General features: G+C 48.7%; 1 protein-coding gene and 1 pseudogene across 3 annotated transcripts in view; both read right to left on the minus strand.

The window, feature by feature from the left end:
• Positions 1–17,881, minus strand: part of TSTD2 (thiosulfate sulfurtransferase like domain containing 2) — a 44,990-nt gene that overhangs the window by 20,406 nt on the left and 6,703 nt on the right. For 2 of the 3 annotated variants that reach the window (XM_088461284.1, XM_088461283.1), the window contains exons 2-3: positions 12,434–12,759; positions 10,629–10,737 (exon numbers count right to left, since the gene is read on the minus strand). In XM_088461284.1, coding sequence (XP_088317410.1) covers positions 10,629–10,737; positions 12,434–12,759 — 435 coding nt within the window. The remainder of the gene's footprint in view (positions 1–10,628; positions 10,738–12,433; positions 12,760–17,881) is intronic. The other variant, XM_088461285.1, reaches the window with a different exon arrangement.
• LOC148454078 (5S ribosomal RNA) lies at positions 7,151–7,269 on the minus strand (annotated as a pseudogene).

Below are 17,881 nucleotides of genomic sequence, written 5' to 3' on the forward strand. Positions count from 1 at the left end.
GAGTCTGCACAGGAATCTGCAACAGCTGCAGACAGCAGAATCCCAGCACCGCTGGTCATAATCGTATAGTTAGAAGTAGAACAATACCAATCAACAGATAATATGAGATATGGTAAGAACTTACCTTTGTTATCTCTATTTCTACGAAGTCCATAGGGTTCCACAGGATGCCTTGGGGTATAGGTGATGACGTCAGGCATCGGGCACCATAGAGTTAAGTTTCAGCCTCACAGGATGCACTAGGGTCCCCCTCCTATACCCCGCCCCTGAGCCAAGGCATCTCAGTTACGTACTAAGCCATAGGCCGGAGGAGGAGAATGAAGAGATAGAAAAAAGATCTGGACACACACAAGAATCAGATTCTCACCAGAGGGAGACGGAAAAAAAAAAAAAAAACGGTGACCAGAGTAAAGCCCATCTGCAGCACAGGTGCGACAGGGCGGGAGTCCTGTGGAACCCTATGGACTTCGTAGAAATAGAGATAACAAAAGGTAAGTTCTTACCATATCTCATATTTTCTACATCAGGGTCCATAGGGTATCCACAGGATACCTTGGGGATGTCCCAAAGCAGTATCCTTTAAGGGTGGGGATGCTCCTGTGCTGAAAGGAGAATCCGCCGCCCGAAGGAAGCATCCTGAGAGGCAAAGGTGTCAAACGCGTAATACCTCACAAAGGTATGGACCGAGGACCATGTGGCAGCCTTGCAGATCTGGACTGCAGAGGCACCACATCGAGCAGCCCACGAAGGACCCACAGACCTAGTGGAATGAGCCCTCACAGAGGAAGGAACCGGAAGGCCTTCATGAAGATAAGCTTCTGAAATGGCCATACGAATCCAGCCTGCCAAAGTCTGCTTTGAAGCAGGCCAACCCTTTTTACGGAAGCCATAGAGGACAAACAAGGCCAACCCTCTGACTTCCTAAACGAAGAAGTGCGGTCAACATAAATCCTTAAGGCCCGCACAACATCCAAAGTGGCCTCACCCACTGAAAGATCAGGTGAGTTAAAAGCCGGCACAACGAGTTCCTCGTTGATGTGAAAACTGGACACAACTTTAGGAAGGAAACCAAGTGCGCAGCACTGCCCTGTTCCTATGAAAAATCAGAAAAGGGGGTCGACAGGAGAGAGCCCCTAAGTCAGAAACACGTCTGGCCGAAGCAATGGCCAGAAGGAAAATAGTTTTAGCTGTCAGCCATTTGAGGTCCACTGAGCCCAGTGGTTCAAACGGCGGTCCCTGGAGAGCCCTCAGGACCACAGCTAAATCCCAAGGCGCCACCAGTGGAACAAAAGGTGGCTGAATTCTGAGAACACCTTGCATAAAGGTGAGCACATCAGGCATTGCAGCAATCCTACGATGGAACCAGACGGACAGGGCAGACACCTGCACTTTCAGAGACGCAAGGCGAAGCCCATGGTCCAGTCCCGCCTGTAGGAAAGCTAACACTCTAGACAGACGGAACTCCCGAGGAGCATAACCTCTCGGCCGACACCACTGGAAGAACGTATGCCACACACGATGGTATATCCTTGCAGAGGACGGTTTCCGAGCCCTGAGCATTGTTTGCACTACAGAGCTGGAAATCTCCCTGGACCTTAACATGGCCGTCTCAACAGCCACGCCATCAAAGACAGCCGAGTCAGGTCCGGGTGAAGACAAGGACCCTGTGACAGGAGGTCCGGGCGTAACGGCAACCGCAGAGGAATGTCCACGGACAGTCCCTGGAGGTCTGAGAACCAGTGCCTCCGGGGCCACGCGGGAGCTATCAACAGGAGCGTCCCTCCTTCCTGTTTGAATTTCCGGATTACCCGTGGAAGAAGGGAAAACGGAGGAAACAGATAAGCAAACCGGAACGTCCACCGGACGGACAGAGCATCCACCAGAGACTCCTTTTCGTCTCTTGTGCGAGACCCGTACACCGGCAACTTGTTGTTGTGCCGTGACGCCATGAGGTCGATCTCTGGAAGACCCCACCTGTCCACCAGAAGTTGAAAGACGTCCTGGTGCAGAGACCATTCCCCCGGATGAACGTCCTGGCAACTGAGAAAGTCCACCTCCCAGTTTAGGACTCCCGGGATGAAGACTGCTGATATGGCCGGGAGATTGCGCTCCGCCCAAACCAGGATTCGGGACACCTCTCCGAGAGCCGCCTGACTTCCGGTTCCTCCTTGCCGATTTATGTAGGCCACGGTGGTAGCGTTGTCTGATTGGACCTGCACTGGGTGACCTTGGAGAACCCGATGTGCCTGCTGGAGAGCATTGAACACCGCGCAGAGCTCCAAGATGTTTATTGGAAGCTCTGTTTCCGCCCGAGTCCACCTGCCTTGGAACAAGTGTGGACCCGTGACTACTCCCCAGCCGCGAAGAATGGTGTCCATTGTCAACAGGACACAATTCGCCACCCAGAACGGACGACCACCAGGCTAAGGACAGGCGAACCTCTGGAGTGAGCACCATCGTCTGGGATTTTAGACTCTGAGGCAGTCCATTCCATTTGGACAGGATCAATTGCTGCAGAGGTCTGGAGTGAAACTGGGCATATTCCACCATGTCGAAGACCAACACCATGGAGCCTAGTAACCTCATCGCCGAGTGCAGAGACACACGGCGATTCTGCAGACAACTGCGCACCCTCAACTGCAAGGCAGAGATCTTTTCCCCGGTCACAAAGATCCTTTGCTGTCCGGAGTCCAATAAGGCTCCGAGGTGCAGAATCCTCTGAGAGGGGGATCAGGGTGGACTTCTGCCAGTTTATCAACCAGCCGTGCCGTTGTAGTACCGCAATGGTCAGGTAAAAGTGGCGTAGAAGGAGCTCTGGAGATCCTGCCACCAACAGAAGGTCGTCCAAGTACGGAAACATGCGGACTCCCTGCAGCCGCAGGGAAGCCGCCATGACCGCCATCACCTTGGTGAATACACGTGGTGCTGTCGCCATCCCAAAAGGTAACGTCCGGAACTGAAAGTGGTCGTTGCGGATTGCAAACCTGAGGAACTGTTGATGGCGCAAAAGAATAGGGACAGGCAGGTAAGCGTCCTGTATGTCCAACGACACCATGTAATCCCCAGGTTCCAGCGCCAGAATGATGGACCGTAGGGTCTCCATCCAAAACCTCGGCACCCGCAAAGACTTGTTGAGTGCTTTGAGGTTGAGGATCGGACGATACGACCCATTGGGTTTCTGCACCAAAAACAGATTTGAATAGAAACCCTGGCCCCTCTGGGAGAATGGAACAGGCACTATAACTCCAGCATGGAGCATAGTGTGCAAAACCTTCCGCAGTTCCATGGCTTTGTTCCGGTCTGATGGCTCCTGAGAAACCTGGGGAGGGGAAATAGGGAGACTGTGTGGTACCATCAATTGTCTCGGGAAACCCTGCATGGGTGACGACACCACTGACTGCTGGGACAAACCCATCTGTGAGAACGCAGGCTGCGGAGCTAACTGGCCCACGAGGGTCGTAAGCGCTTTGGCGAAACAAGTCCAGGGCGGCTCCTGTACCGGGGCCGTGACAGTAATTGGCCGCGCCAATAAATAACACTGCCGACATAGCCCCTCCGCGCTACCCTCCCCCTCCGCTATTGGTACTTTACACGTAGTACACACAGGCTGGGAGAGGAAAGTCACTCTCAGACATGATGGTAAGTATGTGAGCCCTCTCACTGATACTTGTAGTATAGTGTGAGACCACCCTGCAATCACCGCACCGCAAGGGCTTTAGCAGAAAAAGATCAGGGACAGTGAAAAGGCTGACAGTAGAAAATGAAAGTACAGGCAGCAGCGCTAGCAGAAGTCACATACAATGCAAAGAAAATCAATTCCTGCACTAACAGCGCTGATAATCAACTACACAGACACGGAACCTGGTAGGACACAGCGCTGCATATACAGACCTGAACCAAACGGAGGAGAGGTATGTCGGGGGACCCAGACAGCGATGGACGAGGAGAGGAGCGCTGCCACAGGGCCAGTGAGCACAGTGCAGAGAGGGCTGTGTGCAGCAGGGGAGGCACCGGCTGTGTACAGGGAAGGCGCGCTCCCCTGGCATGCAATTAACCCCTGGGACGCCGCAGCGCTACAGCTCAGCCGCGGTCCGCTGTCCCAGGGGGGTAGTGGAAGTGCAAGTTAGGTACCTGGCTCCACACTGCAGCCAGTCCCCAGGGAGCCCCCTGCCTGGGGACTCTGGACCATGTTTCAGCAGGGTCCCACCGCGGGACCCCACTGCTTACCTGCTGCCCCCTTGGATCCGGCCATGGTCCCAAACATCTGGGGTCACCGCTAGCTGTGACCCCAGATGCTTACCAGCATCCCCGGATTAGTACCGGCGTTTTGGTACCGGCGGGGGTGTAGGGAAGACAGCATGGACGTCAGCACTGACTGTCCATGCTGTACTTCCAGATGTGCAGCCACAGCTGCATTGAAGAAACTTCAGGGGCTATTCTTAGCCCCCCTCTAACAGGTGCATTCAACCCTGGCCGGGCACCAAACGAAACTGAGATGCCTTGGCTCGGGGGCGGGGTATAGGAGGGGGACCCTAGTGCATCCTGGGAGGCTGAAACTTAACTCTATGGTGCCCGATGCCTGACGTCATCACCTATACCCCAAGGTATCCTGTGGATACCCTATGGACCCTGATGTAGAAACAAAGGTGATCCTGTCCACAGACTCCCAACAAAGAGTATGCTAGGAGGTCAAAGACAAGACCAAACAGTCGCTTTGACCGATCCTTGAGGTCCAACTACAACAAAGTTGTGAACCAGCGGAAAGGTTAGACCATAGAAGTCTCCAACAAGTGGAGATCCCACAGGGCATGAGGCAGAGGCGAATACGAGAGGATGGAGACTACAATTCCTTTCAGAGGGTCAGACAGCAGTACAACCCATACTGAAAACAGGGATAAAAAGACACAACTTCCAACCTGATGGAAGTGCGTAGTCAGTACTAACTGCCGACCCTGAACATAGTGTGAAAACATCCAGGTACTTAGCAGTAAAGGAGCACGAATGTAACCCCACCCAGGGAGAGCTACCAATATAGGGAAGCATCCCACACAACAAGGCCAGGGTAGCAGGACAACCATGAAACTACCCGTCAGGTACCTATCAGTGTGATAAAAATATCAACAGATACCGAACAGTAAAACCCAACCAGGCCCCCTGCGTGGAACATAGTGACTGTCACACTTATGTAAAGATGTGCACTAGCCCAGAGATGCTCTTTGGTCCATAACCCCAACAGATTCTAGTAGAACAGTGTCGCTAATCTCAATGTTCAAACTATGCATCCACAACACCAGGGAAACTCAAAAGTGTAGAGCCAACTGATTAAAAGAGCAGATGGCTGCTAGGACAGCAGCTAGGCTGCGTAAGGGAGATTAACGTTATGTATATCAGGTTGCCTGAAATAGGAGCATCTTCTGAGGCATTAGTGAGGTAAGCTCTTACCTGTGAGCGACCAGAAGCCCTCTGGACTCTATGTAGAATGTCACTGACCTTTTTTTATCACACAGCAACCCGCCACGTTAGGTATAGAGAGTAGCTTCAGTGGGCTAAGACCAATGCTCCACAGCACGGTCTTCATTCTGGAGAAGTGCAGTAGAAATTACTGTGGAAACTAGTAAAATGTTAGTGGAGACAAGAAGGTCGTAGAAAAGGACTCTAAACTGAGCCTGTTCAGCGGGCGGCCCAAGGCCTCATGGTATGAATTGTACCTAAGGGCCCTTTTGAGACTTATTTTATTGAGATATGCGGCAAAAATATGGAGTACCGGAATAGATACTGAGAAGGGTACCTGTACTTAGACATAGACTGCGTTGGTTATCCCAGGTAAGAAGGGATATATCAATGGTGATAATCCCAGTTAAGGTTAAACAAAAAACAGGTTTTTCTCAATTATTCGTAAATATTAATACAAGTGCACCACTGTAGTTGTAATAATAATAGATCCCCCGAACGGGGCGCCGTAGATATAGACTGAAGGGAACCGGACTATAAACCCCGGAGGGTGTAAGTACCTATCTTTATATACATGTGTGTACATACAAGAAGGCCCCAGGACATGTATAGGGTCCATACTGGAAGCAATGCCCAGGGAATTGTGACTATCACTATGTAAGCTGCAGAACATGACTCTAGTTTATAGAGCCACTATATAATAGGAATGGATATAGCCTACAGCTTCTGGTAAACCCAGACGGCTACCCATCCGTGGAATAATAGGTAAACCTAATGAATGTGGAAGTATAAACTAATATATATAGTCATAAACACACACAACCCAATACCTAGGGAGAGATAGTGTAAAGCGGAGTCAATGTACCAACTACCGCATCAGGAGCGTCCAGCATCCAATCGCAGCATCTTTAATTATGCTAGTATGTTATGGTAAGGATAAGAAGCGATATCCACATATGCATACGTGTACCTACATACAAGTTTAGTAGGTGACGATAATATTTAAAATGGAACATGAGCATAATTAGAGCCATGGAAGGACAAATTCACACTAGCATGTATATATTCTAAAGCAGGGCTGGTATAAAATACAATATATACATACACACGTGGCTTACCTCCACGCCGGGAGACTGCTCATGTGTCGCGTGTGGCCGTCATTCTGTTACGGCGTAGGGGCAAGATATGTTAGCAGCGTGCTGTCCCAGACTGGTGTCGATCCTGGGACTTCTGTTACTGGTGTACTCGCCTTATATGTTAGGAGCGTGCGTGCTTCAGGTGAGCTATTTTAGCTCCAGATTAACCCGCTTTTCGAAGGGGGGAATCAAAAAGACGATCTCAGTTTAGGCAGAGTAGCTAGTACACCATGGGGTAACCTTCACATGCTAGGATATCAGGCCATTAGATTAAGCTAGGCGCCCTTTGTTATAGAGCCAAGGGGAAGCCTGACAGTGGGTAATACCCTGCGCTGCAATGGCGGCACTGTGTTCCGTCAGCCCAGCGCTTCTAGCCGGGAATGTGCACTGCGTGAGTAACTGGCCCCTCTCAGAACCGCATAAAGCGGTGTTATAGTGCAAACAGGGGTTTAGGCTAGTTCCCATTCTGCTAACAACTAGCTATTCACAGTAGCTAGCACTATGCAGAACTGGAAGGTTTTAAAACCAGCCTATAATGTATTATATGTGCTGGCACCTATATAAGCCTACAGCACCTGGTAATCCCAGGCGGTCTCCCATCCAAGTACTAACCAGGCCTGACCCTGCTTAGCTTCCAAGAACAGACGAGATAGAGCGTGTTCAGGGTGGTGTGGCCGTAGGCTGCATGGGAAGAGTACTGCCCCTTTAAAAGGCGAGCCAATGTGAGGCATAAGTCTGGGGATGGGACACAATAATGTGCTAACCCTGGTTACGGGTAAGCTATAACCATAAGTGTTGGCCCCAGCACCAGAACAATGACTAGTACAAGTACATACTATATATCAATATCAGCAATAAGGTTAAGCCAGGCGCCCTTTGTTATAGAATCAAGGGGAAGCCTGACAGGGGGTAACATCCGGCGCTTGCAAACTCCACACAGTTAGGACCATGGTGGGAAGAGAACCCATGACCTCATTGCTGTGAGGCAGTAAAGCTAACAATTACACTGTCTGGCAAAATGGCGGGACCGTGTCCCATCAGCACAGCGTATTTAGCCGGGAATACTCCTGTCATACAGTGACAGACATCCCCTTTTATTTGCTGAAGCGCTCCCAACAAGGGAGGGGTCGCGTAGGAGACCAGCGCTAAAGCACTCCCTGCTGCAGGTAGTGCACTGAGCTATACTGCTTGTGTGCAGGTAGTTACTGCTGCCCATAAGAGGGAAGCAGGGGCCGCTGCTGTAGTCGCTGGACCGTATGCATTCCTGAATTACCACGCTGTGTGTGCAACTGATATACTCCAGTTAACACAGCGCTACTTGCCTCCGCAGTAGAACCGCATAAAAGCGGAGTAGTTGAAGGTCCAGCCGGCGCCGATAACACGGGAGGTGCGATCATGGCTCCTACACAAGCGAGGGGGGCTAAATCAGCATTTGGAGGAGCGGGCATGTAAAGTCGCTCAGCACAGCCAGCAGCTGCGTAACGCGGCATCTCATCCTGTTAGTAGCTGAGGAGAGCCACTAATAGCTAAGACAGTGCTGCGTTATGCCTAGCCCGCATACTGAAATGGAGAGCACAGGTCTGTAGCATGTGGAGTGCGTGCCAACCACAGAGTATTTCCGGAAAGCCTCTTCCCTGTACAAGTATCGCAACAGCGCCCGCACTTCCCTTTAAGTGACAACGCAGCATACAGGGTGGGAGGGTGCGCGGTGCAACGGAGACTTCACCGCTGTCAGCATACTAACAGCCATGCTGTTGAGCTGTCATACAGCGCATTGTGGGGAAGGAGACCCGGACTCAGACGATTTCAGCTGCGGCGGGTCCTGTCTTCCAGCTTTTCTCTCCCGAGAGGGGTGGGAGTGTCAGCGCTTGCCCACCTGTGTTGGAACTGACTGCTGGCATTGCTCAGGCAGGATGTTCCAGAGCGTTGTACAGGGAAGCGGCTTATCACAGTGAGCCGCTTACTAATCTCAGGGATGCTGCTGCAGTGCAGAGTACTGAGGGGGGAGCCCGTACAAAGGCGCAGCTGTGCTTATTAGCTCTGACCACCGTGCAGCACGCGCTGTTTGAGCCCAGCGTTTTGCCTTGGCCCCGCCCCCAATGCCACATTAATCGCGGTAAATCACCCCCTCTCGCTAACGGGGACTCTGCACTACTAGCGCTAGGTTTTCCTAGGCAGGCATAGCAAAGTGAGAGCCAGCGTCAGTGCTTCCTGAAACAAGCACCGGCGCAGCAACCAACAGCTGAGAGTGCTGTACCACGCTCTCCAGCGGCTATGAGCATAAGCCAGCGCCGGTGGTTTCATACAAGCACCAGCGCGACAATGAAGAGCCGCGCTGAGTGGCTCCTTAAGCCCCGCCCCAGCCCCGTTATGCAGGGCTATAATAGCGGGGCTGTAAATGCAGACTCCCGTTATTGGAGTAGTGGGACGCGGCAGTCTCCCTCCTTGCATAGGGGAGGGAGGAGCAGGCGTCTTCAGTGACAGCTGCAGCTAGCACCGCGCTATCATCAACGTAGAGGGGCCTCTCCCTCCTTTATCCATCCCGTCATTTAAATAGGAGGGGGAATAGTGGCTAGCTAAGCCAGAGACCCGGACGCTGACTGCCGAGTGCAGCGGCGGGTCTCATCAGCAGCTCCGACACTGCCAGTTTACTGGCAGGGGGAAGGAGGCTGTGTAACAGCTGCGCAGCGTGCGCTGTCCTGAGCCCAGCGTTTTGGCACACCACTCCAGCTAGTCAGGAGTGGTGGGATATACTTACGGGCTGCTGCGGCTGGGATGCTGGGCTGAGGGGGCGGCGAGAAACCCGGACACATGCCGGTGTCAGCAGTGGCGGATCCTCGCAGGGCCCGATGACTCCATCTGCTGGTGCCCCCTCCTCAGGGTCACCGGACACAGGCTGCAGGCGGTGCCCTTCCCGGCGGCTCCCCCGTAGCAGACAGACTGTCACAGCAAGCAGTCTGCCTGTCCTCAATGCTTGTTTATAAAACAAAAGATAAAAATCTATGAAAAAGGCTGGAGACAGCCTAATGTGCTACCGGCTCTCTCGGGCACATTCTAAAAACTGGGGCTGATGGGGCATAGAGGGAGGAGCCAGTCACACTTCTAAATTATTTAAAGTGCCAGGCTCTGCTCTACCACCGTCTATATCCCCACTGTCTTGAACTCCAGTGTCCCCTAGTGGATGAAGGAGAAAAATCAATATGAGAAATAAAACACTATTTTGCTATTCTCATATTATTGATTCTTTTAAAACGTACATTTCTCTGTGTCATTGGGAGACTTAGCCCATCCCTAAAGATTTACAGCTGAGCTCCTGAGCATTACATTTATAAAAACTTTATTATTACACACAGACACACAGAGTATAGGTCATTGTTACTGTAGGTCTCCCTCTAACAGTGATCACTTTTTCTCTGGTGGGAGAGCTAACTAACTTTGCCAACCTAGCACTCTGGATTTCAATTGTAGTATACAGATGGGTTAGAAGCACAGGGCATTTTTCCTTTATAAGTTAGTGTCATTAAAAGACACTGTGCACACAAGCGGTTACTGTTCATTTTTTCGTTCAAATTTACCAAAATGCTGATTGTAATCCTATAGAAATGTAGAGGAATTACTATCAGCATTTTGGTACCACACAGAGATATACGGCCTGATTCAGGTTTGAATGCGGTCAAATTCTGAATGTGAATAGGTTGCAAACAAAATGCTAATACAACTATATGAACATCCAAATGTGTACCTAACTACCCAATGCAAACCCACAAAACAATTCTCTTGTATGTCCACAGAGAAACCGCTGAGATGCATACAACTCTGAATAGTGCATACGTTCACAAACATATGTATGCAGCACAGGATGCATGTGCAGTATGCAAAATATCGCTAGATGCTGCTGTGAAGTTGACCTTTAATAAGCAATTGGCAATATTTTATCATGTGTACTTAGCTCTGTATGGACTGAGGAGGTCGTATATTCCACATGAAGTGTTATAAAATACTGAGAGCAATGCAGTGTATACAAAGACACGTAATACTTACTTTGCCTCTGAGATGCAATAGTTCACACAATGTCCTTTGCCAGTCACAAATCCACTGTGGGTCCTTTACGTCACAGTAGCAGTAATATAGAAGAACTTCCTCTGGCTCACTGGAAAAACATGTAAATATCTAGGCAAGATTAGTATTTTCAATTCTTTATGCAATATCGCAACAATGGAGTACAGAAAGGTAGTAGATTAATGTTTTCTTGGGAGTCATTTTCTTTAGTAGAAAACTAGGGATCTAACCAATATAACCAACAACTACAGACCAAATCATGCAATACAGTACAAAAATACATTGCCATATTCGTGCATATTAAACAAGCTGGTAGCGTGTGAAGCGGATCTGCATTTGTGAACAGCCTATGAAAGTGGTGCTCAAATCATTTCTACATAGAGACAGAATGAATCGGTTATTGGCCACACTATTTATCTTTGGGCAGTATTCAAGTAGGTGCGAAAAGTCGCATTTGGCAAACAGCATTCACAGGCACATACTTTTCACACATAAGTGCGTATCGCACTATCCAATTCCCGAAGAGTTTGCTTGAACGAAAACTCCATAGACAGAAACCGGTGAAAAACGTTTTCACGATCTCAGAGCAGGTGAAAAAAAAAATGTGCAAAATACCTATTTTTGGCTATAAATGTGGGGACTTGGTTGAGAACCCTTTGGAAACTTCCCCCTGATGACTAATTAGGCAAAAATATCTTTTAAATTAGCTTAATTCCCCCTAATAATGATGTCATTTTCAGAGTGAAAATTTAAAAAGTGTTGGAATGTGGGTTTAAAGTAGTGGGTCAGGTATTTTGGGGGGCTGTATGGATGGGACAGGTGTTTTAAACATTTCAAGTCGCTGCAGGAGATGTATTTTAAAAAATTTTTGAAACTGCACTTCATAGACAAAAAAATATACTAGCACCCATTTTAATGTATCCTCAATTTAACTGCAGCAATTTTCTCAAAAAATATAGCTTTTTTTTATCATTTTTCAACACTTATGCAAATAGGCATATAACAGCCTTTTCACACAATTTAAGAAGCCAACATACTTATATTAGGGCTATTAATACACTTCTATATTGATTTCCTATATCAGTTAGGCTTTTTATGAGGTACAGACAAATTTCCTCAAAATGTGCTTTACTTTTCGTTAGTTTTGCCATGTACAATTATGGCACATATACGCTTTTGCGTGTTTTGTAATTGGAAAGGAAGAAGGACGGGAGAGCGCATTGCAAAAACACGCAAAATGATCGCACCAAAACTGGCTAATAGTGTGAAAACTTCGCCGGCGTTAAGTTTCTGTTTTATTGCGGCTAATCGAATACCGCCCTTAGGCTCTTATTTTTTTGCCATCTTGAGAAAGGGGTCATAGGTGCTTACCTGAAGGTAGCTGATTATTGCAGTCAAACTGTAGTATCTTCTGACATTAACCCTAAATATTTTCTTTAAGTAACTAAAGTCTAAGTACAGGGGTTACTTCAACTTTGCGCAATTGCTGAAATGTTCAGAAATTTGCAGTCCTTGCCAAGAGAATAGAATGTACCTATTGCTCATAAACACAAACAATAGTAGTCTAGTAAAAGTCATGCTTCACCTACTTGCATTACAACACATGCTCTAAAGCTAAATGTACATATGTCACATTAGTCTTTATAAATAATATCTATATAAAACAGTACAAAGAAAAAGTGAACAATATTGGGTCAGTGCTCCTTAGACTTTTGAGGGGTCATTATTTGAGAATATCAATCCAAATGCTCATGTAGCTCTTGAAAAATATTATGATTTTTCTTTACCTTATTAGTTCTTCTTCTCTGTAATAACTGATATCCGGTAACCAATCAGAAATCTTACAAGTCTGCCAGGACATTTCTGTTGAGGCACCAGGGTTAGCTGAGAGGTCAGTGCATGGCACAGTGGCTGCAGGGGTTATGGCAAGCTCCTCTAAAATGTTTCCAGTTCTTTGCAAAACTTCCATTGCATGCTGTGCGGCTACATGCTTGTGAGTAGTTCTCAGGTCTGTAAACTCTTGTTCACAACAAATCCACCGAATAGCATCTTCTTGGCCAGTCTGCGGTGACCCATTGGTTGACTGTAGTTCTTTAACGAAAAGAGCAAATGCCTGTAGATGAAGAATATTGCTACAATCTTACTTTTGCCTGTACTATACATATGTAAACTTTTCTTTAAATGTTCCAGAAAGTAAAACCATGTCAAGCGACATTAAAGACTTGCACTTCAATAAAACACAGCGAATTATCTAATTAATGAATTAATACATTTCTTTTATTCGCTGCTACATATACACCATCAATCTCAGATAAATAGTGACCACTGTACATTGGTAAAAGAAATTAAAAACAATGTATCATTCCCAACAGTTTTTTTACATTAACAAGTAGACCCCAGATCTTACCATCTACCATTCATCAATAAAAAATAGTTCCCAGATCAGACTTCCCCCTTCCTTCCTCACATATAATCATACCGCCAAACCTGACAACCCCTCTCCCTCAATTGCAAGCATACCCCAGACCTGACAATCTCCCCTTCCTCAATTATAATCCAACATGACCTGGCTACCCCGCCCCCTTATCCTTTAACTAAAATCATGTCCCAGAACTGCTGTCCGACCGATAATAGCTTAATTACAATGAGACCGCAGATCTATGGGGTAGGCTGAATACAACTACTCACCCTCCTCCTGTTCCCTTCAGTTTCTAGCTCTCTCTCTCCTGAAACTCTCATGCCAGTGGCGTAACAAGGGTATTTGGAGCCCAGGGCAAGATAAAAAATGGAGACCCCCTCCCCCAAGTATGTGCGCTCGCCGAAGGTGTGCTTTTGAAAAGTGAGCGTGGCCACATGCCACAAGTAGCGTGGCCACTGAAAAATGCGGACGTGAACATGACACACCACTGTTTCTCATCACTCCGGGAACATTTCTTTCCATTCCATATGCACCTTAATGCCCCCAGTAGTTCCCCTCTTGCAATGCTCACTGTAGTAGTGTTCGCAAATATGCGCTATAGCGCGTATTTTACCCGCTAATGAGGACTGGGGACTCACTTTTTCAGAATGGGTGAGTCCCCGGGGACGCGCTCCGCTGCCGGCCACTCCCCAGCTCCTGGTAACATGGTTGATGTCTAACCCTGGCCCGGCTGCAGGGGAGACATCAGAAAGGATGTGGAGCCAGCCGTAACGCGCCGCTTGATGCTGCAGCTCACTCAGTGTGCCTCTGAGTGGATTGCCCCAGCGTGAAGAAGACTGCGGGCCGCTTCCTCTCCCCTGGCATGATGAAGACTCGGGTCCTCTCCTCCCTCTGCATTTATAAGACTGTGATCCACCCCCCCCCCTCCTCTGGTGTAAGGAAGACAGCGGCCCAGCCCCCGACTTAAGATGACACCTGGTACCCTAAGGCAGGTAGCACTTAGTGTTGTGCGGTGAGGGGGAAGGAAGGAAGGGTAACAGATGTACCGCTGTCGGCTAGAAGTGAATGCAGAAGCGAGGCCCCGCCCCCTCGCCTGCATTTGAGGACATTCATTCAGTGACCGTTTCATTCAATAGCAAGCCGGGTGCCTGCTGTGAATGGCCCCAGCACTCCACGGCTTTCTGCCTCTAATCCCTGCCTCCCCTCCACTCGGTGACAAGCAGCCCGTCTCTGGTTACTCCTCGTCCCCAGCTCCTCTCCCCCCTCTAATACCCAGTGGCACCGAGCCCCTTCTCCGCACCTGCCTGTCCCTCCACCTCCTCCTGTCTGTAGCTTCTCTCCCTCTCTAATACCCGGTGGCACCCAGCCCCTTCTCTTGTCCCTGTCTACCCCCTGCACCGCCTGTCTGCAGCTCCTCTCCCCCTCTAATAACCAGTGGCACCCAGCCCCTTCTCCCGCACCTGCCTATCCCTCCACCTCCTCCTGTCTGTAGCTTCTCTCCCCCTGTAATACCCGGTGGCACTCAGCCCCTTCTCTTGTCCCTGCCTACCCCCCTGCAGCTCCTCTCCCCTCTAATACCTGGTGGCACCCAGCCCCTTCTCTTGTCCCTGCCTACCCCCCTGCAGCTCCTCTCCCCTCTAATACCCGGTGGCACCCAGCAACCCTGACGTCATCAGTTACTAGCCACGTTGGCATAGAGCGGGAATAGAAACTGAAAAGTATATTTCCCCTTCTGTATTTGTACCTGGAAGTGACTTGGGTGAGGGCGGAAGTGCGGTTCCCTGCCCACACAGTTCACTAAAAAAGAAACTGGTCCCCTCGCTACACTCACCACAAAATGATATTCCCCCTCTATGCCCACTTGGATGGTAGGGAATGACGTTGGACAGTAGCTGATGACATCAGGGTACAGAAACTGAAGGGGATCTGGCTGTAACCGAATAGAAGCCTGTAGCAAGTGAAGCGAGTCCATGAGGGTACAAATCTCTACTATCGGTGGGACAACATAGCGCTGTGAGGGCCTGGAACTGCACTTCTGCCCTCACTCCACATAACATCCAGGTCCTTAGGATGAAGGGGAAATAAAATTAACCCTTACTCCTGTCCCTGCCTACCCCTCCACCTCCCATACCCGGTGGCACCCAGACCCTTCTCACTTCCCTGCCTACTCCTCCTGTCCCTAGCTACCCTCTTCCTTCTCCTGTACGTGGCTCCCCTCCACATCCCAGCCTACTCCTCCTGTCCCCAGTTCCCCTCACCTATAATCTGACTCCCCGAATCTTCCTGTTCCCGGCTCCCACCTCCTACTCCTGTTCCCGGATCCCCACCTCCTACTCCTGTTCCCGTTTTTTTTTTTAATTATTCAGAAACTACAGTTTCTGCATAATTGTAAGAACAGTCAAATTCAGAAGATTTCACAGAAATCTCCTGCAGAAGGCTAACTACCGCAGCAAACTGCAGTCCCCATTAATTTCAATGGGGACTGCAGTCTGACCTCTGTACAAAACGGATTCTATTGGGGGTATCAGACGGGCATTCTAGGGGTAGGTGAGAAAGTGTGGTGGCATGTGGGGGGTCTGAGGGGCCGGGTCCCTGGGACCCACATATTTTGCCGCTCAGCGCAATCACTGCCCCAGTAGTGAACCCTTATACAGTGACCCCAGCAGTGGTCCCCCTATGCAGTGCCACCCCAGTAGTGGTCTCCCCTATGCAGTGTCCCTTACATATATATCACAAAGACACACAAAAAACCCCATATGACTTACCTGAATTCTCACTCCTGCGCCCGACGCTCCTCCGTCCTCCTGCTTGGCACTATGGGAGAGATGTCATGAACGTCTCTCCCATTACCCACTGCGGGAGCCGGAAGGCGGAGCTCATGAGTGAGCTCCAGCCATGGGTGCAGCAGCCAATGAGAGTTTGTTTGTCTCTCATTGACTGCTAAACTAAACACACTGCCCAGGGCTTATCCCCAGGGTTGGCCTGCTGACTGGCCAGGACTGATGGGACTTAGTTTGTCCTTTTCTATTGGAACTAGACTGGGTTCTTCTGTGAACGACCCCTTTATGTGGCGCCAAAAGAACGAATGGACGAGCCGGAAGATGGGTGAGGTCTAGTGGACACTGGAGAAGTAGAAGAAAGCAAAAAGTTACTCTTGGACCCTGTGGCCAGGGCAATTATGCTGTCCAGCTCTGGACCAAATAAAATGTCACCTGCAAAAGGAAGCACTTCTAAAGAGTGCTTAGAGTCCACTTGCCACGATAGTAGACATAGGGCTCTACAAGCTGCAATGGCCACCGTGAAAATCCTAGAGCAGATGTGACCTGCATCTATAGCAGCCTCCTGAAGGTAAGTAGTGGACTCCTTAACATGTTTGACCAGTAGCAGAAGGCCTGCCCTAGGGGTAAACCATCAAGAAGTAATTCTGCCCACTTCTCAACCACCTTTTTGACCCAGGTGGAGGTCAGAATTGGTCTCAGAAAGGCCCCAGCAGCTACATAAATCAATTTCAAAGTATTTTCCAGTTTTGATCCGAGCCATCTTTAAGGGAAATGGCTCGCAGAACCAGAATAGTAATCAGAAAATGGAAGGATTCACTAATGGAGGAGATTCTCACTCTTTTATATCTCCGGAAGGTAGTGGGTACAGAGAAAGCATGCACCGAGAGATCTGGAACATATGGTCTGAAAGCTAGTACGCAGAAGACAGTAGGTCCTCTAGCTGCAGAGAAGGGAAAGTAACAGTTTGATTTTGCTTTCTCCTAAAGAGAGTTTCCCGAGACTCAGGACGGCCGCAATTAAGGTTTTCACCCCAGGTGAGTCAGTGGAATCCTCCTCTGTAAGGAAAGAAACCTCGACCTCTGAGTTATTTAGAAACACATCAGCGTCTTCCTCCCCTTCAGAGGATACCTCTGAATTTGAATCCTCCCCAAACTGGTGTACTGCTGGAGGTTTCCACTGACTCACCAGGGGTAGAAGCCTTAAATGCGGCCGCCTGCCAGGTGTTACATATTTCTGATGCATGTTCCCAGGATGCATGTTATAATGCAGAAAAATTATCTTATGCAGTGCACACAACTCATATAGAAAATACATATGATAGATCAAATATGGAGTGGGATGGACACTTATTGCTAATGTTCGCATCTCTGATTCTCCAATTCTCCAGTTTCCTCTACTACACCACCACATTCCAGAGGTTTATAAACACCTGCAGAAACTTATCTGGCACAAACTCCACAAAATGTCAAATAGCGGCAAGTTGGAAAAGAACCCCCAACACTCATGGCAATCATTAAAGTATGGCTAGTATATTTAAGTATAATTGCCAACTTATATTATTCACTGCATTTTACTAGATATTCTGTGTTCCTCTTGTGGCAGTTATTCTGTATTGTACTTACATAGAAACATAGAATTTGACAGCAGATAAGAACCACTTGGCCCATCTAGTCTGCCATTTTTTACCTTTTGGTAATCTCAACCCTATGTGATCCTCAGTTCTTTGTAAGGATAATCTTATGCCTAAGCCAAGCATGTTTAAATTGTTCTACTGTCTTAGTCTTCCATCAGAGGCGGCAAAGGCTATTCCACACCTACCTACTACCCTTTTTTGTGAAGTAATTTGTCCTCAAATTTCCTTTGAATCTACCTCAGTTTCAGTGCATGTCCTCGTGTTTTAGTACTTCTATTCTTTTGAAGAATGTCTCCCTCCTGTACATTGTTAAAACCCATCATATATTTGAGTTTCTATCATGTTTCCCCTTTCCTGTCTCTACTCCAGACTATACATAATGAGATCTCTTAGTCTTTCCTGG

Source organism: Taudactylus pleione, unplaced genomic scaffold, assembly GCF_031769625.1.
Source record: "Taudactylus pleione unplaced genomic scaffold, aTauple2 ptg001032l, whole genome shotgun sequence".
In the NCBI taxonomy this organism is placed as follows: Eukaryota; Metazoa; Chordata; class Amphibia; order Anura; family Myobatrachidae; genus Taudactylus; species Taudactylus pleione.